This window comes from Ictalurus punctatus, chromosome 7 (genome assembly GCF_001660625.3).
Source record: "Ictalurus punctatus breed USDA103 chromosome 7, Coco_2.0, whole genome shotgun sequence".
Taxonomy (NCBI): Eukaryota; Metazoa; Chordata; class Actinopteri; order Siluriformes; family Ictaluridae; genus Ictalurus; species Ictalurus punctatus.
Genome location: NC_030422.2, coordinates 14,677,877 through 14,692,394, shown reverse-complemented (window position 1 = coordinate 14,692,394; position 14,518 = coordinate 14,677,877). Strand labels below are relative to the sequence as shown.

The window sequence follows — 14,518 nt, the reverse complement described above, 5'->3', positions numbered from 1 at the left end:
CCACCCTGGTAACGGTCTGTTCAGCCTGCTGCAATCAGGCAAGCGCTTCTGTAGTCTGATAGCTAAAACTGGGAGGTTTAGGAGGAGCTTTTTCCCTCAGGCCATCAGAGTCCTCAACACAGGCATGTCCTCCATAAAGATCCGTTAGGACTCCATAAAGACTTTACAGTCACTCTGCACTCCATCAAGATTCCATACACTGCATTGCATCGATAAGACATGTAACACATTATATATTTTGTACCCCCCTTTTTGCACATTCCTGTACATATATTTCATATTTCTCATTTCATCTTCTTCTTCTCTTACTATTATTTCTATAAGTTCTGCTCTTTTTCAGTTTAATTTAGTATTTAATGCCCAGTCTAAAGAGGAGTAGGCCAGGTTTTCATTTCACTGCATATAATTGTGTATGTGACAAATAAAAATCTTGTATCTTGAACATCAAATTGTTTTGATCTTTTTCCAGGAACTATAAAATCTGAATACAATGAAAATACTTAGAATAAATTGGTGTAAATATATGAGAATGTAAAATCTCCCCCACCAATATTGGCACCCTTGATAAATATGAGCAAAGCAGGCTGTGAAAAATTGTCATTGTTTAACCTTTTGATCTTTTGTTCAAAATACTCTGCACTCATGGATATCAAACACAACAGGTTTAACAACAAACAAAAAAAAAATCTGTGTTAAATATTGGTATGCAACAATTATTGGCACCCCTTCAGTCAATACTTCGTGCTACCTCTCTTTGCAAAGATAACAAATAGCTTTGCATCTTCTCTTATAATACCTGATGAGGTTGGATAATACAAGGCAAGGGATCAGAGACCGTTCGTCCATAAAGAATCTCTCCAGATCCTTTAAATTTCCAGGTTTAGTATCATATTAATGTCCATAATACTAAAGAAACCCCTATTTTGACTTTAGACCCTTAAGAATAAAGCGGATTTGGCTGTCAGACTTCCAATAAGCCAGGTTTTGGATATAAAAGCCAACTGAATAAACTCTTCAGGTCTGTTTGTGAGGAAGAAAAGCCCTTCTTTGAGTAATTCTGATGGGAAGGGGGGGGTGTGAGTGAGTGGGCACAGGTGTGAGAAACAAACAACCTGAATCCACAATAAACAGTGGGTGGCTTGAAGCTTGTGGTTGGAGTATGTTGAGTTACTTAAAAGTTTCTAAAATGACTCAAAAGGCAGTGTCAGGGCCGCCAGGTTCTCTCGCTTAGCCCGGTGTCCATCTTCATAAGTTGAATGTCACACACGGTTGCGCTATGAAATCTCTCAGCAGACCTCACACTGAGAAAAAGCTCCACTTGCTGAGTCACTCGAGTTGAGCTACAAAGGAACTGGCAGTATAATCATACGTGCTATTTGGGATGGGATAATAGAATGAGAAATTAACCCAGTCATACTCACAGCTTGGCTGACGAGACAAGTAATTAAGGTGTCTTTTAATGAGTTATTAAATTAATGAATTTGTCCAACTGTTCTTCTAATTTGATAATAAACAATTCCCAAGAGTCATAACCCTATTACATTCCATTAAGCCAGCATGGGGTAGTGAAAATTAGCAGCATTTCTGACATACATCCTGATGTAATGTCTAACAAGACTGGAGACTCTTGGATCTGGGTGCACTCCTCCATGCAGAACATTTTAAACTCCTTTAACGTCTTAGGTTAGTTCGTGGGGAGTACAGTTCGAGCACGTGTTTGCACTAGGGTCCAAATCTGGAGATTTTGAGGGTTTTGAACTGTTTCTGTGTTGATTTCTAACTGTATTTGGCCAGTCATCTTGTTGAAAGCTCTATAGATGGCCAAGTCTGAACCTCATGGTAGAGGCAATCAGGTATTGAGCTAAAATACCCAGGTTCTTAGCAGGATTCATGATGCTATCAATGTTCACAAGCCCCTGAACCACTAGCTACAAATCAGCCCCAACGCAGCCAGCCTTATATTTCGCATTGGCTGCTTTTCCTTGTAGGAACATATGCCGACGGTGTACATGAATAAAGAATTTGATTCTGGTCTCATCAGACCACAACACACGCTGCCAGCTGTAGTTCTAATGTATTACAATGGAAGGGTTTCATTTTGCTACACTTCCAAACAGCTTGTTGTTATGAAAGTAGCTTTTAGCTGTTGGTTTTGAAACTTGAAAACCACATGGATCAACAGTGAATTTTTAAAACATTTCTGATCTTTGGGCCTTTTTTTTTTTTTAACCACCTTCACCATCCTCCTCACTGTATGCGGGAAAGCGTTCTTGCCGGTCCAATTCACTATTATCAGACACTTTGTTATGTTCTTAACGGCATATGTATTTTCATGTCCATTACCTGATTTTTGCAGGTCAGTCTCATTTATATTGAAAGTTCTTTGGTTTTGTTCCCTTTGTATTGTACAACAAAAGGTGACTCCCATGTGCGCAACATGATTTATACCCCAGAGAAACAGGACATGGAGAAAGGCAACAACAGAATTTCTCAGGATGGAGAGAATTTTTAAAAACTAATATATATATATATATATAAAATTTTCCCCCAAATGTTTTCACTTCTCAGACTTGATTTAGTTCTTACGGGTCACTACACACATGCACTAATTATGGCCACTTGCACGACAAGCAAACTTTTGTTTAGGGGTTGAAAGATTATTTTCTTGACAAAGTGCATTCCTCCACATCTATATGTTAACAAAGCATTATACAGCACAGTAGGGGAATGTTTAAATGTTCAACTTTCACAGTGCTATTCATGCAAGTTGAATAATTACTGGATCCTTATCCAAAATGACTTAGATTTTTTTGTTGTTGTTGTTTGAGGGCGGGCGTGAACTTAAGAATCAAAGGAAGGTCATTTAAGAGAAAAAGTGAAAATAAAATCAGGGGAAATAATCCCACTCAGACCTTTTCCAGTTGCATTATTCAGAAAGCTAGCGATATCCTAACAGCGATGATGTTGACTATTCTGTATATATTTTATTGTGCAACATGCTTAAATAACAGATCCTGTCTATTATTATTATTTGTTTATATGTTAGAATTTATCATTAAAAAAATAAAACATATCAGTATATCTAATCTCATGGGATTCTGTCATTTCTGATAGATTTATTACATTCTGGTCAAAAAATTTAATATTACTTTATTTATATAGAGAAATGTGCTAACAATATGCTTGCATAAATGTGTGTATCCTTACACATACCTCAGGGCAGTACACACCCTAATACCATACTAATACTAATAACATATTACATTTCAGCTTACATACCAAAGACATTCATGTCAACTGTACATTTACATTTATTCACTTAGCGGACGCTTTTATCCAAAGCGACTTACAAAGGACAAAGATACAAGCAAAGCGATATATCAAGCAGAGAACAATACAAGTAGTCAACTGTAACAGAAACAACCTGTAAAATGCAGATTAGTTCAACTTCAGAGGAGATGGCTACCAAGCTGAGAATCATAAATTGGCCATATAGTGCATACATAGGGTGTAGAAGTTATTATGTCTTGTCTTGTGTAGTGCACATATGTAGGGAGCAGTAAGTCGTTCGGTAAGACTACTCTCGGGTCTGCCGTTACTATAGAAACAGCTGTAAATCAAGGTTTGCACCTCAAGCACAGCAGTTAGAGCAACCTCACAACAAACAAAAAAAACTAAAAGGACAACAAACTGTTTGATGATGTTAAAATGATGATGATTTTCTGTTAAAAATTTCTCCTCTGTTTATTTAGATGATGCCCCGGAGGGTCGTCGAGATGGCCACTGAATGGACAGATTTTACTAGAAGACCTGCTTAAGTTCAAAACTAGCAACTCATATTCTTTTTAAAAATATGTGTCCATTTTATTACAGTAACCCCTTTCCAAAAAAAAAAAGGTTTGCTCTTAAGGGCCACTCAAAGCGTCAAAATAATACTGGCCTGGCTTCATAGCTATGCAGCAATGACCAGCCAAATCCCACCCACCTTATGTCATCAGCTAGTTAACTGTGTTAACACATCAATTCTCTGCGTTTCCAATGTGTCCGGTCTGGTCACATTTTCACCTCAAGTGCCTTGATCAAATTAAAGTTCCCATGAAGCACGCACACGCAGAAACCGGAACGAGAAGCAAATGGCTTTTAACACCTGTTTGCATCAAATGAGCAAAAATTGCTAGACGGAATTATGCGAACTACACAAAAAAAACCTCACAATTAGAAATTATTTAACTATTGTCTTGATTCAGTAATGAACCTAATTGTACAGGAAACTTAAAATTACCTCGATTACGCAGTCATTATCAATTTTTCAGAACAATAGTGCATTTAAAAGATGAATTAAAGAAACCTCAAGAAAGAAAAACACAAAAGGTTCTTCTGCTCTGTATCATGCCTACCCACAGCCCACTCCGTATTGAAACAAAATCTTAATCCGTTCGCTCAATAATACATCAAATCCACGGTGCCCTCTGAGAGCAGGCTGGCCTGGAGTAATATCCACTCTTCCACCAAGAGCAAACACATTGTAGCTGCATGAATAGCAGGTGTAATGAATGCATTTCAGCTCTTACTCAGCCACACCTGTGGACTAAGCCTGTCCATCGGCTTTACTTTTGCCTTCTTTCTCTCAGATTTTCTTTCTGAACGCATAAAGGCACATTAGCATAAGGAGCGAGTCTTTTGTTCGGCACAGAACCTGAGCGAGAAAAAAAAAACCCTCAAGGAACACGGAATTACATAACAGACAGGATCACTTAAGACTAAAGACACGCTGCTGAACATTCCATCCCTGCGCAGCTCGACTGACAGAAGAGACAGAAATCTCTCTCACTATCACTTCTGAATTCTGACCGTCTCTAAAACCGAAACTGTTCCTGGAACCCTGGCATAAAGGAGAAAACTATGCAAAATAAGATGCAGGCGAACGACCTGGTATATTTCGCCTGCGCATAGCGGAAACGGATTTATAAACAGTGAGGCTATGGTTAAGCCAGCTAGCAGACGGCACTAGAGACAGACCGGCCATGTTGTAAATATAGGGAGAGCGGGACAGGTAAACAAACGAGAGGCTTCTCGGGCAGCTGAATAAATATTCTAATATGCGACCGACAGTGACACAGCGCTTTGGAAAATGAATCTGCACTTTGCTCATTAACTCTCGTTGAGCTTGAAATGAAGAAATAACGCCAGGCATGAAACCATCTTCAGTACAGGCTGAACTGCTGTACTATGTGCACGCTTTGGTTTATCTTTCTTTACAGAGGTGATCAATGGAAGATGTGCAGCACTAAATTATACAAGTCACCATTGCCCTAGCAGTAATATTTCTATTAGAATTACTTCTATTTAAAAAAAAAAAAAAAAAAAGACATCCATTTTGTCCTTACATCATTACATCAATACATCAAACCAGCAGCTAATGAGGTGAGAACGGAAGTAGCGTTTCTTTCCTTCCTCTCCTCCATCCCCACCCCGTAAAACTCCATTCACCCTGAGCAAAGCACTTTATGCCACTGCACCCATTACTCTGATACCTTTTGCCACGATCTCGTGAAATATTTATAACGCAGGGTCCTTCCAAAGGCACTCTGAGCCCTTTCGCTCGCAGTCTATGGCCAATGAGAGGAAACTGCTCTTCGCAGCGGCGTCTTAACGAGACGCAGTCGAACGAACGAGAGCAAAAGACTTATCAGCTCGCCGAGGGCTTTCTTATGAGAGCAATCAATTCGTATCAGAAGGGTGCACTTCCACAACAGTGCATATCCAAAGAATGGATCGCAGCAGGATTCAAAGTGCTTGCCTGCAATGATGGCAGTACATTGGCATTTAACTTGGTGGAAGGAGAGTGCAAAGAGATCTCGGGGGAATTGGTCATTGTATCAGCCCATACAGGATTTTGCGGAGTTTTGTGGCCAGAAAATGCTTGATTTTGCTGCTGATTTTTTTTTTTTTTCCAAAATTTGCGATGTTGCAATTTGTGGAGTATTCTGTGCTTTTTTTGCGGAAAACTACATGAATTGGCAAAATTGTAATCGCACAAAATTGTTTTGCATGGTCTTTCACAGTGATGTTTGTGCATAAATCAGACCTTTTAGCTGATACTCATGTCGACACACGTGAATCGCTGAATGTGCGTTGTGATGTCAAATAACACGTCTTGGACCAAATCTGTGGAAATCTTGAAAAATTGCAAGCTCCTCCAAATACAGGGCTGGGCAATATAATCAATATAATCAATATAATATTGATATCGTGATAAATGATTACGCGATACACTTTTCTGAGATATCGTTGGTATGGTGCTATATTTCTTATGTTTTTAATAATTACAAATGAAATGGTACTGAGTGGATGTTGTTTGACAATTTTTTTAATCTTCTTTGTAGGCATTAAAAAAAAGTATTGTCAAAGTCAGTTTAACATTTTTTTTGTTTATTTTACTACCGTTTTGCAGACAGATAGTTAGTTAAATGATATATGGTGATGCACCTCGTGTATTGTAGAAATGTCCACAAGTTTCGTGATATTTTTTATCATATCGCCCCGCCCTATTCCAGAGTTGGCTTGATTGAAGTTAGCATATAGGCATTTAACTTGGTGAAAGGAGAGTGCAGAAGGGGATATCTCAGAAGAATTGGTCATTGTACCGTGCAAGGACTCATTCCTGAGCTGGTTAGTGAATAAAAACAGATGCCAGAAATAAACAAGTCGCACAACTCTTAAGTTCAAGGAGCTTCCAGAAGATTGCAGAATTATAGCTTTAGGTTAAAGGCTCTTAAACTTTAATTAGAATTAGGGGAGAAAAAAAAAAAAAAAAAGTATATATGATTTATCACTAGTTATAGATAACTCATGAACGAGTCAGCTCTTTGAGTCGGCTCTTGTAGGTGAACGCTGAGAGATGGCTCGCATGCAGTATATAAGCAAGATTGTTTTGTTTTTTCTTTGTTTCCCACACCAGTGCTGTTACTCTTCAGTGCTTTTCACACTAGCCACGTTTGCTGTAGTCTGAATCCAAACGCGACTGTTCCTGGCGCCTCCCACGGCATCGGTAAGACTACATTCAGACTATCGAACCAAGTGCATTCGCCACAGACGCGCATGGAGAACACAACGCGACTCACCATATTTTTGGTCTTTTTTTGGTTATTATTTTGGTGCTGTTATTAGCAGCAGTTATTATTTGCAGCATTGGACCTCTTCTGTGTTCCACAACGCTCCCCTGCCACTGATGGTACATGTGTGTTGTGGAAACTAATGACGTCGTCATCAGCTGAAACAAGATTCAAGATTTTATTTGTCACATACACAATTATATACAGTATATAACTTGCAGTGAAATGAAAACATGTGCCGGTCTACATTACTTCCTGAACAAATGTGGACCCGAGTGCGTGTTGCGTTCACATGCACGGGAATCGGTTCAGTTCCAGTGCAACCGAACTCAGACCACCTCATACTTACAGGTAGTCTCAAGTTCGGTACCGTGATGCGCTTCCCGGTCTGCATGACAGCTTTCACACAACCAATTTCTCACATGCTCCGATTCAGACTAAAACTGCCAGTGTGAAAGCCCCCTTAATCAAAATGTTTCCATGGAAACCTCTTTCTAACATGTGCGCTCGTCTCTCAGCTGTGCGTATGAGCCAGCAGGACAGGGAGGATCCACCTGCACTCCGGCTTGTTAATAATCACATGTGGTCAAGTGCATCAGGGGAAGTGATCAATTAGCAGGATAAATGGAAATAAATCTTCGTAATGACTCAGACACACAGGAGGCACAATAAAATCACAATAACATGCAAACATGCAGATACATTAGCAGTTGCCTTGCTGATTTTACAGGGGGGGGGACGACAAAATGAGATTTTTAGACCAAAAAAACAGAGAGAGAGTTTAGAAAAAGAACAACCACCACTGGTCAAAATATTATATTGTAAACTTTGTCTGGTTTAAAGGGGAGAGAAAAAAATGCCAATGAGCCGTTTGGGAGCCAAAAGACTCGGTTCTTTATGGGTGAGCTGAGCCAAATGATATGACTCACTGAAAAGAATTCCCATCACAGCTGACTGAGAGCACGAACACCATACCCATACAAGATCACATAGTAAAGAATGAACAAAATATGAAGACTGTAATCTTTCTGGGAGAAAGAAAGATAGAAAACAAGGGGTTTCCAAACAACTCGTCCCACGACTTGTCCAACTGCAGCACGAACAAACCGAACTAGAAAAAAAATCATACATAAACAAACAAACAAACAAACAAACAAACAAACAAACAAACCAGACCAGATGAGTGAGTTTGTACCAGTGCTCTGGTCCACCATGCAACCAAGCTGTGAATAGAAATATGCGTTATCATAGCAGAAGATAACAGAGCTGTTGAGCAACACCTGGGTGTACTGCCTTCACGCTTCACCGCGCGCTCTGCTAAAACAACGTTTATAACGCCCTATGGCGCAAAGTAAACACACATATGACCAAGGCGATATTAAACCCCACCAACATGTGACAGACAATATGACGCTATTGACAACTAGGACACAAATACAGACGCGTACACGCTGTCATTGTGAGCGAATGAGACGTGCTGCTAACTCGCTAATAACTACCTTTACTTCCTACTTTCACCGCTCCAGCCGGCTAACACCCTGTTTTTCCCCTCCTAAGTAGGCAACTGGTCCATTTACCAGACCATTAACCGAACTTTCCCCTGAACGCTGCAGCGTGAAGATGTGTTTTGCATACATTAAAATGTTTATTTTGTGCACACACACAAAAAGACAACACAACACAACACCCCGTGCCATTTTAGCCTGGCGCGCTTCATACTCACATTTAATAACTCTATCCGTTGTAGACAACTTCGGCTCATCATTCGGTTTGTTTTCAGACATTTCCAGTCAAATGTGTGTACTCGCCTCTCTCTCTCTCTTATTTATATTTATATTTAAAAAAGGGTCCGTTGCTGTAGTCCTCGCTCAACAACTCTTTCCCCAAAACGGGAGACTGCAGTGATATCGCTCGCCAGAAATACTTGCAACAGGGTAACAAATTTCAGCGCCGTTACTGTAGCTAGTCTGATTTACAGCTCTACTGTAGCGAGTCTCTCAGACAGTACCACCACCAACCAACCCCTCCCTCCCTCACAAGCAGTGCAACCGAACTTGCTGCACTCGACACGCCCACTTCTATGCTACTGCTGCTTATTGGTAAAAAAAAAAATCAGCCTCCCGCTATACAGTGCTGGCTGTTGGTTGGCTCTGTGATGTGTCAATCTCTTATTAGTGTACAATTTAGGGTAAACTGCCTGATTTCAAGATCTGTCATATGAGTACAGACGCCTAAAGGTGGAACGCTATGTACTATGTGATGGGACTTTTTCCTTAATTTCATGCAAATGAATTACAAAAAAAACAAAAAAAACAATAACAATACCTGCAGTGGATATTTCACCATTCGCCGACGATCTATCATGTTAATACTGAAGATGACAGTGATTTCTTGCCTTGCGGTACTAAGACTGGGTGAAACTCGTATTTTTCCTTGTGAATAAAAACGGAACCGTCTTTTGTAAGGAAGCCCTAAAAGGCCATTTATGTCCCCTTTTTTTCTTGTTTTCTCGTGATCACGACTTAATTTTTTTTGTTGTTATCTCAAGATCACGACAAAGCAACTTTAATTAGTGAAAATTAAGTCTAAATCATGAGAAAACAAGAAAGAAAGAAATAATAACGCATGGCCTCTTTGGGGTTCCGTAATTCTGGGCCTTCAATCCTGCACAATTTTCATTCCTTTTCCCAGGGCAGTTGGTATAAACATACTAACAGGGCTCAACTCCTCTTTCAAAGATAAAATGATCAATATGAGTATTCATTTTTGCATCCACATCAGATTATTTGCTGTGAAGAAATGTCTTAAAGTGGATTGTTTTGAACTTATTGTAAAAAAAAAAAAAAAAAATCGTTTTCCCAAGACCATGGTGCAACCTGTAATACATTGGCCTTGGTACAAAGGAGTACAGAAAGTGCACATACATGACAGTGTGAGATGAGTGCAAACAATGCAATAAATACACATGACAACAGAAAAGTATTCCACAGTTTCTCTAGTCTAGAGAGTAGATTAATACAGGCTATCAGTGACAGGCATGTCAGTCATATTTAAAGGAAACACAACATGACCCCTGTATGAATCCCCCTTTACATCACCCCTGGTCAATTGTATAATTAGTCCGTATCTTGCTGAAACATCTCATGTTGCCACTCTGAAGTGTAAAAAGGTAATTACGCACCTACTATGTCACTTAGGTGACCTAAGAGAATAGGCACACACAAATTTTTTTGTTGTTGTTGTTTTATGATATAGGAAGAGGGAAGATCATTTGCACAGAGCAGACATTATGCTTACACCCCTGGGTACTGTACACAGAACTGGGTTGCATTTTAACATCCAGTGTTCTTAAAAGTTTTATAGTATGCAGTCTGCTAACCCTCGACTTTACTGAGGCTGTGAAGCTGTCATAAAGATATAAAAGTTCGAAATTACATGGTTCATAACAAAGTCCTGTAGAGTTCGCTCTGTCCCTCTGATGACTGACTTGATATAAACGAGTGGGTGCAAACGGATTGAGAGGTCTGACCTTTAAACTCTGCAGTCTCTTACTCTAATTGTAATATGAATAGAAAGCCAGGGACATATATCCAGCTATGTATAATCCATGAAATTTGTAAATACAACCCCAATTCCAAAAAAGTTGGGACGTTGTGTAAAATGTAAATAAATGTAAATAAAAAACAGTATGCAATGATTTTACCCGTGATTTAACCCGTATGTTATTCACAATAGAACATAGAAAACATATCAAATGTTTCTAAGATACTCTTTTTATACCCGATCATGTTACTGACCTGTTACCAATTAACTTCCAGCTGTTTCTTTTTAGTAACACTTACTTTTCCAGCCTTTTTCTTGTTGCCCCTGTCCCAATGTTTTTGGGACCTATTGTGGCCATGAAATTCAAAATGATCTTATTTTTTTCTTGAATGGTACATTTACTCAGTTTAAACATTTGATATGTTTTCTATGTTCTACTGTGAATAACATATGGGTGCACATCATTGCATTCTGTTTTTATTAACATGTTACACAGTGTCCCAACTTTTTTGGAATTTTAGGGTTGTATAATAATTCAGTTTGAAATGTCGGTGTCGTAAATGCTATTTTTTCAAACATAGGAAGAATGTGTATTACATACAAGCCGTAGCCGATTAAATAGTTGTAGATGGAATTTACTGTTCTTCCTTTTTGTGATGCATATGCTACCTGATTTTATCATTATAATGAATGCCAGTGGAAGCTCATAGCTTGTTTTACTGAGCTAATTGCCCCTGGCAGTTAAGAGGAGTGAAAGAAAAATAGATTGCATATACCTTTGAAATAGATATTTGCCTGTTTAATGAAAATTTTTATTGCAATGGATTGGCACCCCATCCAGGGTGTACTCTGCCTTGTGCCCCGTGTCCCCTGGGATAGGCGACCCTGTAGAATAAGTGGTACAGAAAATGGATTGATGTATTATACATGTCATTAGTAACATGTACTTTTACTCATCTCTGCGAAGAGATTTGCGTTTTGGATAATTCCAAAAGAATTTCATTTTGTTATGTCAAAAGTGCATTTAACCTTTTACAGGTAAAAGTACTGTTAATATGGCACATTACATCTGACCATGTTCTGTCTTGCCTTGTCATGCATAAGACATACATAAGAAATCCTTGCGACGTTTTATTAGGCCTGGGAAAATCCGCAAACCCAGAGAGGACAAAAAAGATGGATCCTGTCTTATTGAGGCCTTTCAGTTGAGACCTGCTCAAAAAGTCCTCCGAAGTCACCGCAGACCGAATTACTCACCTGACATTTTAGCAGGGATAAATATTTGCAAGTGAGCAGCAGGGCTGCATTATCACATGCTGCTTTTGGCACAGCGCGAGTCCTACTCTCTGTCAGATGTGCAGACAGATGCTTCACACACAGCGGCTGGAAGCCTGGACATTAGCCTGTCAGGCTTGTTGAAGTACAGCCTCCCTGCAGACGCAGACGTAGAAAACATAAAAGACATCTCTATCACTATGCTGAAACTTGTTATCCTTATGAGTGCTAATGTAATCCAGAGTGGCCTTGTTAAACACAGATTTGGTTGTTGTAAAGTTGTCAAGCAACAACATCCAGACTTGGTGTACACTTGGAATGAGTGTGTGAGACAATGTTCTGGTAGTTTACACAATGATTTCATGTAGACCAGAGGTTAAATTGGGATTTAGGAATCGAGGAAGCCCTACTGTTTTTATGGGTGCCAGCCATATGGGAACAGTTCAATTTCTATGTCATTATTACTATTTTTATTATGGATTCTGATTAAAAGTTTTCAAAATCTGCTTCTATCCTAAAGATTTAAATTATTGACTAGACCGATTGTTTTGGGTATTGAGTATTTAAAATATCAAAGTATGTGGCACATAATACAGTAAAGCCTCGAGACTAGGCTTTAGAATTGACATATCTTAAAACATGATCAAACATATATACTATGTGGACAACTGACCAATCACACCCGCATGTTCTTCTTGAACATTCCATTCCAGATTTAGTCCACTCTTTGCTGTGATAATAATCTCCACTCTTCTGGGAAGGCTTTAGGCTACATTTTGGGTGTGACAGGAGATTTGTGCTCATCCAGTTACATGAGCATTAGTGAGGTCAGGCAGTGTGATGTTGTGCACAGTCAGCGTTTCAGTTCATCCCTATGGTTTTCATTGAGGTTGAGGTCAGGGCACTGGGCAGGGCACTCGCGTTCTACCACACCAACATTGGCAAACCAAGTCTTTATGGACCTTGCTTTGTGCACAGTTGTTCAGAACTGGAACAGGTTTGGGCCTTTTACAAAGACATCCACATTCTGTCCACATTCTTTTAGCTATATAGTGTAGCTTTAACTGAAGCAGAATATGAAAGCATTTCTCTATGAACCACTGCAAAATCATTACACCATCATCATTATTACCATTATGCCATGCTATGAGTTACATTTCCATCAGCACCGGAGATGATGCTCTCTGTATATACACAACAATGTGACCTCTTATTTACACATATTTGTTTTATATTCACCTTAGTGTATCATAAATCTATATGTTTCCCTTAATATTGCCCAGTCCATATACAAGCTATAAATATATAGTCCCTCCAGGATTTCGCTATTTTGCAATCGTAGAAATGAACGCAAAATCAATCAAACACCGCAATATTCGGAGGAGCTTGCGATTTTTCAAAATTACCGCAGATTTACTGCAGATTTGGGCCAAGACAGTTCATGTGATGTCACACGCATTCAGTCAAAGCCCTTGTCAATTCACATATGTCGAACATGAGCAAAACAAGTTTGTGCAATTGCAATTTTGCCAAATTCAAGTCGTTTTCTGTAAAACAACACAAAAAACTAAGCAAACTGCATCGTAAATTTTGAAAGAAAAAAAAGCCAAAGCAAAATCACAATCAAAAAAATTGTCTCTATTGTTCAGCCTTTTGATCTTTTGTTCAAAAAATTCACAAAAATACTCTCATGGATATCAAACAATTTCAAACACAACACAGGTTTATCCAAAAATATATTTGTTAAATATAGGGGTGCAACAATTATTGGCACCTCCATGAATTCATAAGGGGAAAATATATTTGAAGTATATTCCCATTGATATTTTACTTTTATTTTTAGTACACCTAGGTGACTAGAAACAGGAAATTATTCAACCATGACTTCCTCTTTCACAGGGGTATAAATATGAGGTAACACATAGGTCAAATTTACTTAGTCAAAATGTTAAACAATAGAGAGTAGTTTTCACAACCTTCTTTGCTCATATTTAGAAGGTGTGCCAATATTAGTGGAGGGCACTGTATGTATATGCGTTTTTTGTAACTTAATTATATGCAATCTTCAGAATTTCCATGGAAATTTCCATGGAAACCAAGGCTTTCTTTTACTCTCAGGAGACACAAGCATTGCTTGGAGATATTTTCTATTAGGGCCCACTGTCACTTTGTAGTAGAATTATAAATTACTGACTGAACTGCAGAATAACATGTAACAGACTCCAGCTTGTAATACTTTGAGGTCTTTCTCTTCATGACTGATCAATGCAGCAGTGATAGCATATTAGTTTCCCATATTGTGCTGTTGGGCTTCCATGAACTCTATGGAACAACTAATAACCACAGGGCAAAGCATGATGCATGTTACATCTGTAACCTGAGTCATAATAAGGATAACATTTACCATCACCATTACATCACAACTATACTGTATACATATCAAGAGTACAGAGCGCAAATTCACATCATACACGGTAACATCAGCACTTAAGTTACTGCAAAAACAAAAAGTTACTGTATGACATAAATCTCAGTCCATTCCATTTCCAATCCTGAATTAAATTCAACCCCTTTTTCACCATGCT

General features: G+C 38.8%; 1 protein-coding gene across 3 annotated transcripts in view; it reads right to left on the bottom strand.

Annotated features, from left to right (window-relative positions):
* LOC108267763 (protein phosphatase 3 catalytic subunit alpha) overlaps positions 1-9,139 on the bottom strand; it is a 100,498-nt gene extending 91,359 nt beyond the window's left edge. The window contains exons 1-2 of one of the 3 annotated variants that reach the window (XM_053681296.1): positions 8,839-9,139; positions 7,125-7,273 (exon numbers count right to left, since the gene is read on the bottom strand). Coding sequence is in view for 2 of the 3 variants with exons in the window: in XM_047156418.2 (XP_047012374.1) it covers positions 8,839-8,899 (61 nt within the window). In the remaining variant the exon portion in view is untranslated. The remainder of the gene's footprint in view (positions 1-7,124; positions 7,274-8,838) is intronic. The other 2 variants (XM_047156418.2, XM_017472166.3) reach the window with 2 other exon arrangements.
* Positions 9,140-14,518: the final 5,379 nt, after the last annotated feature.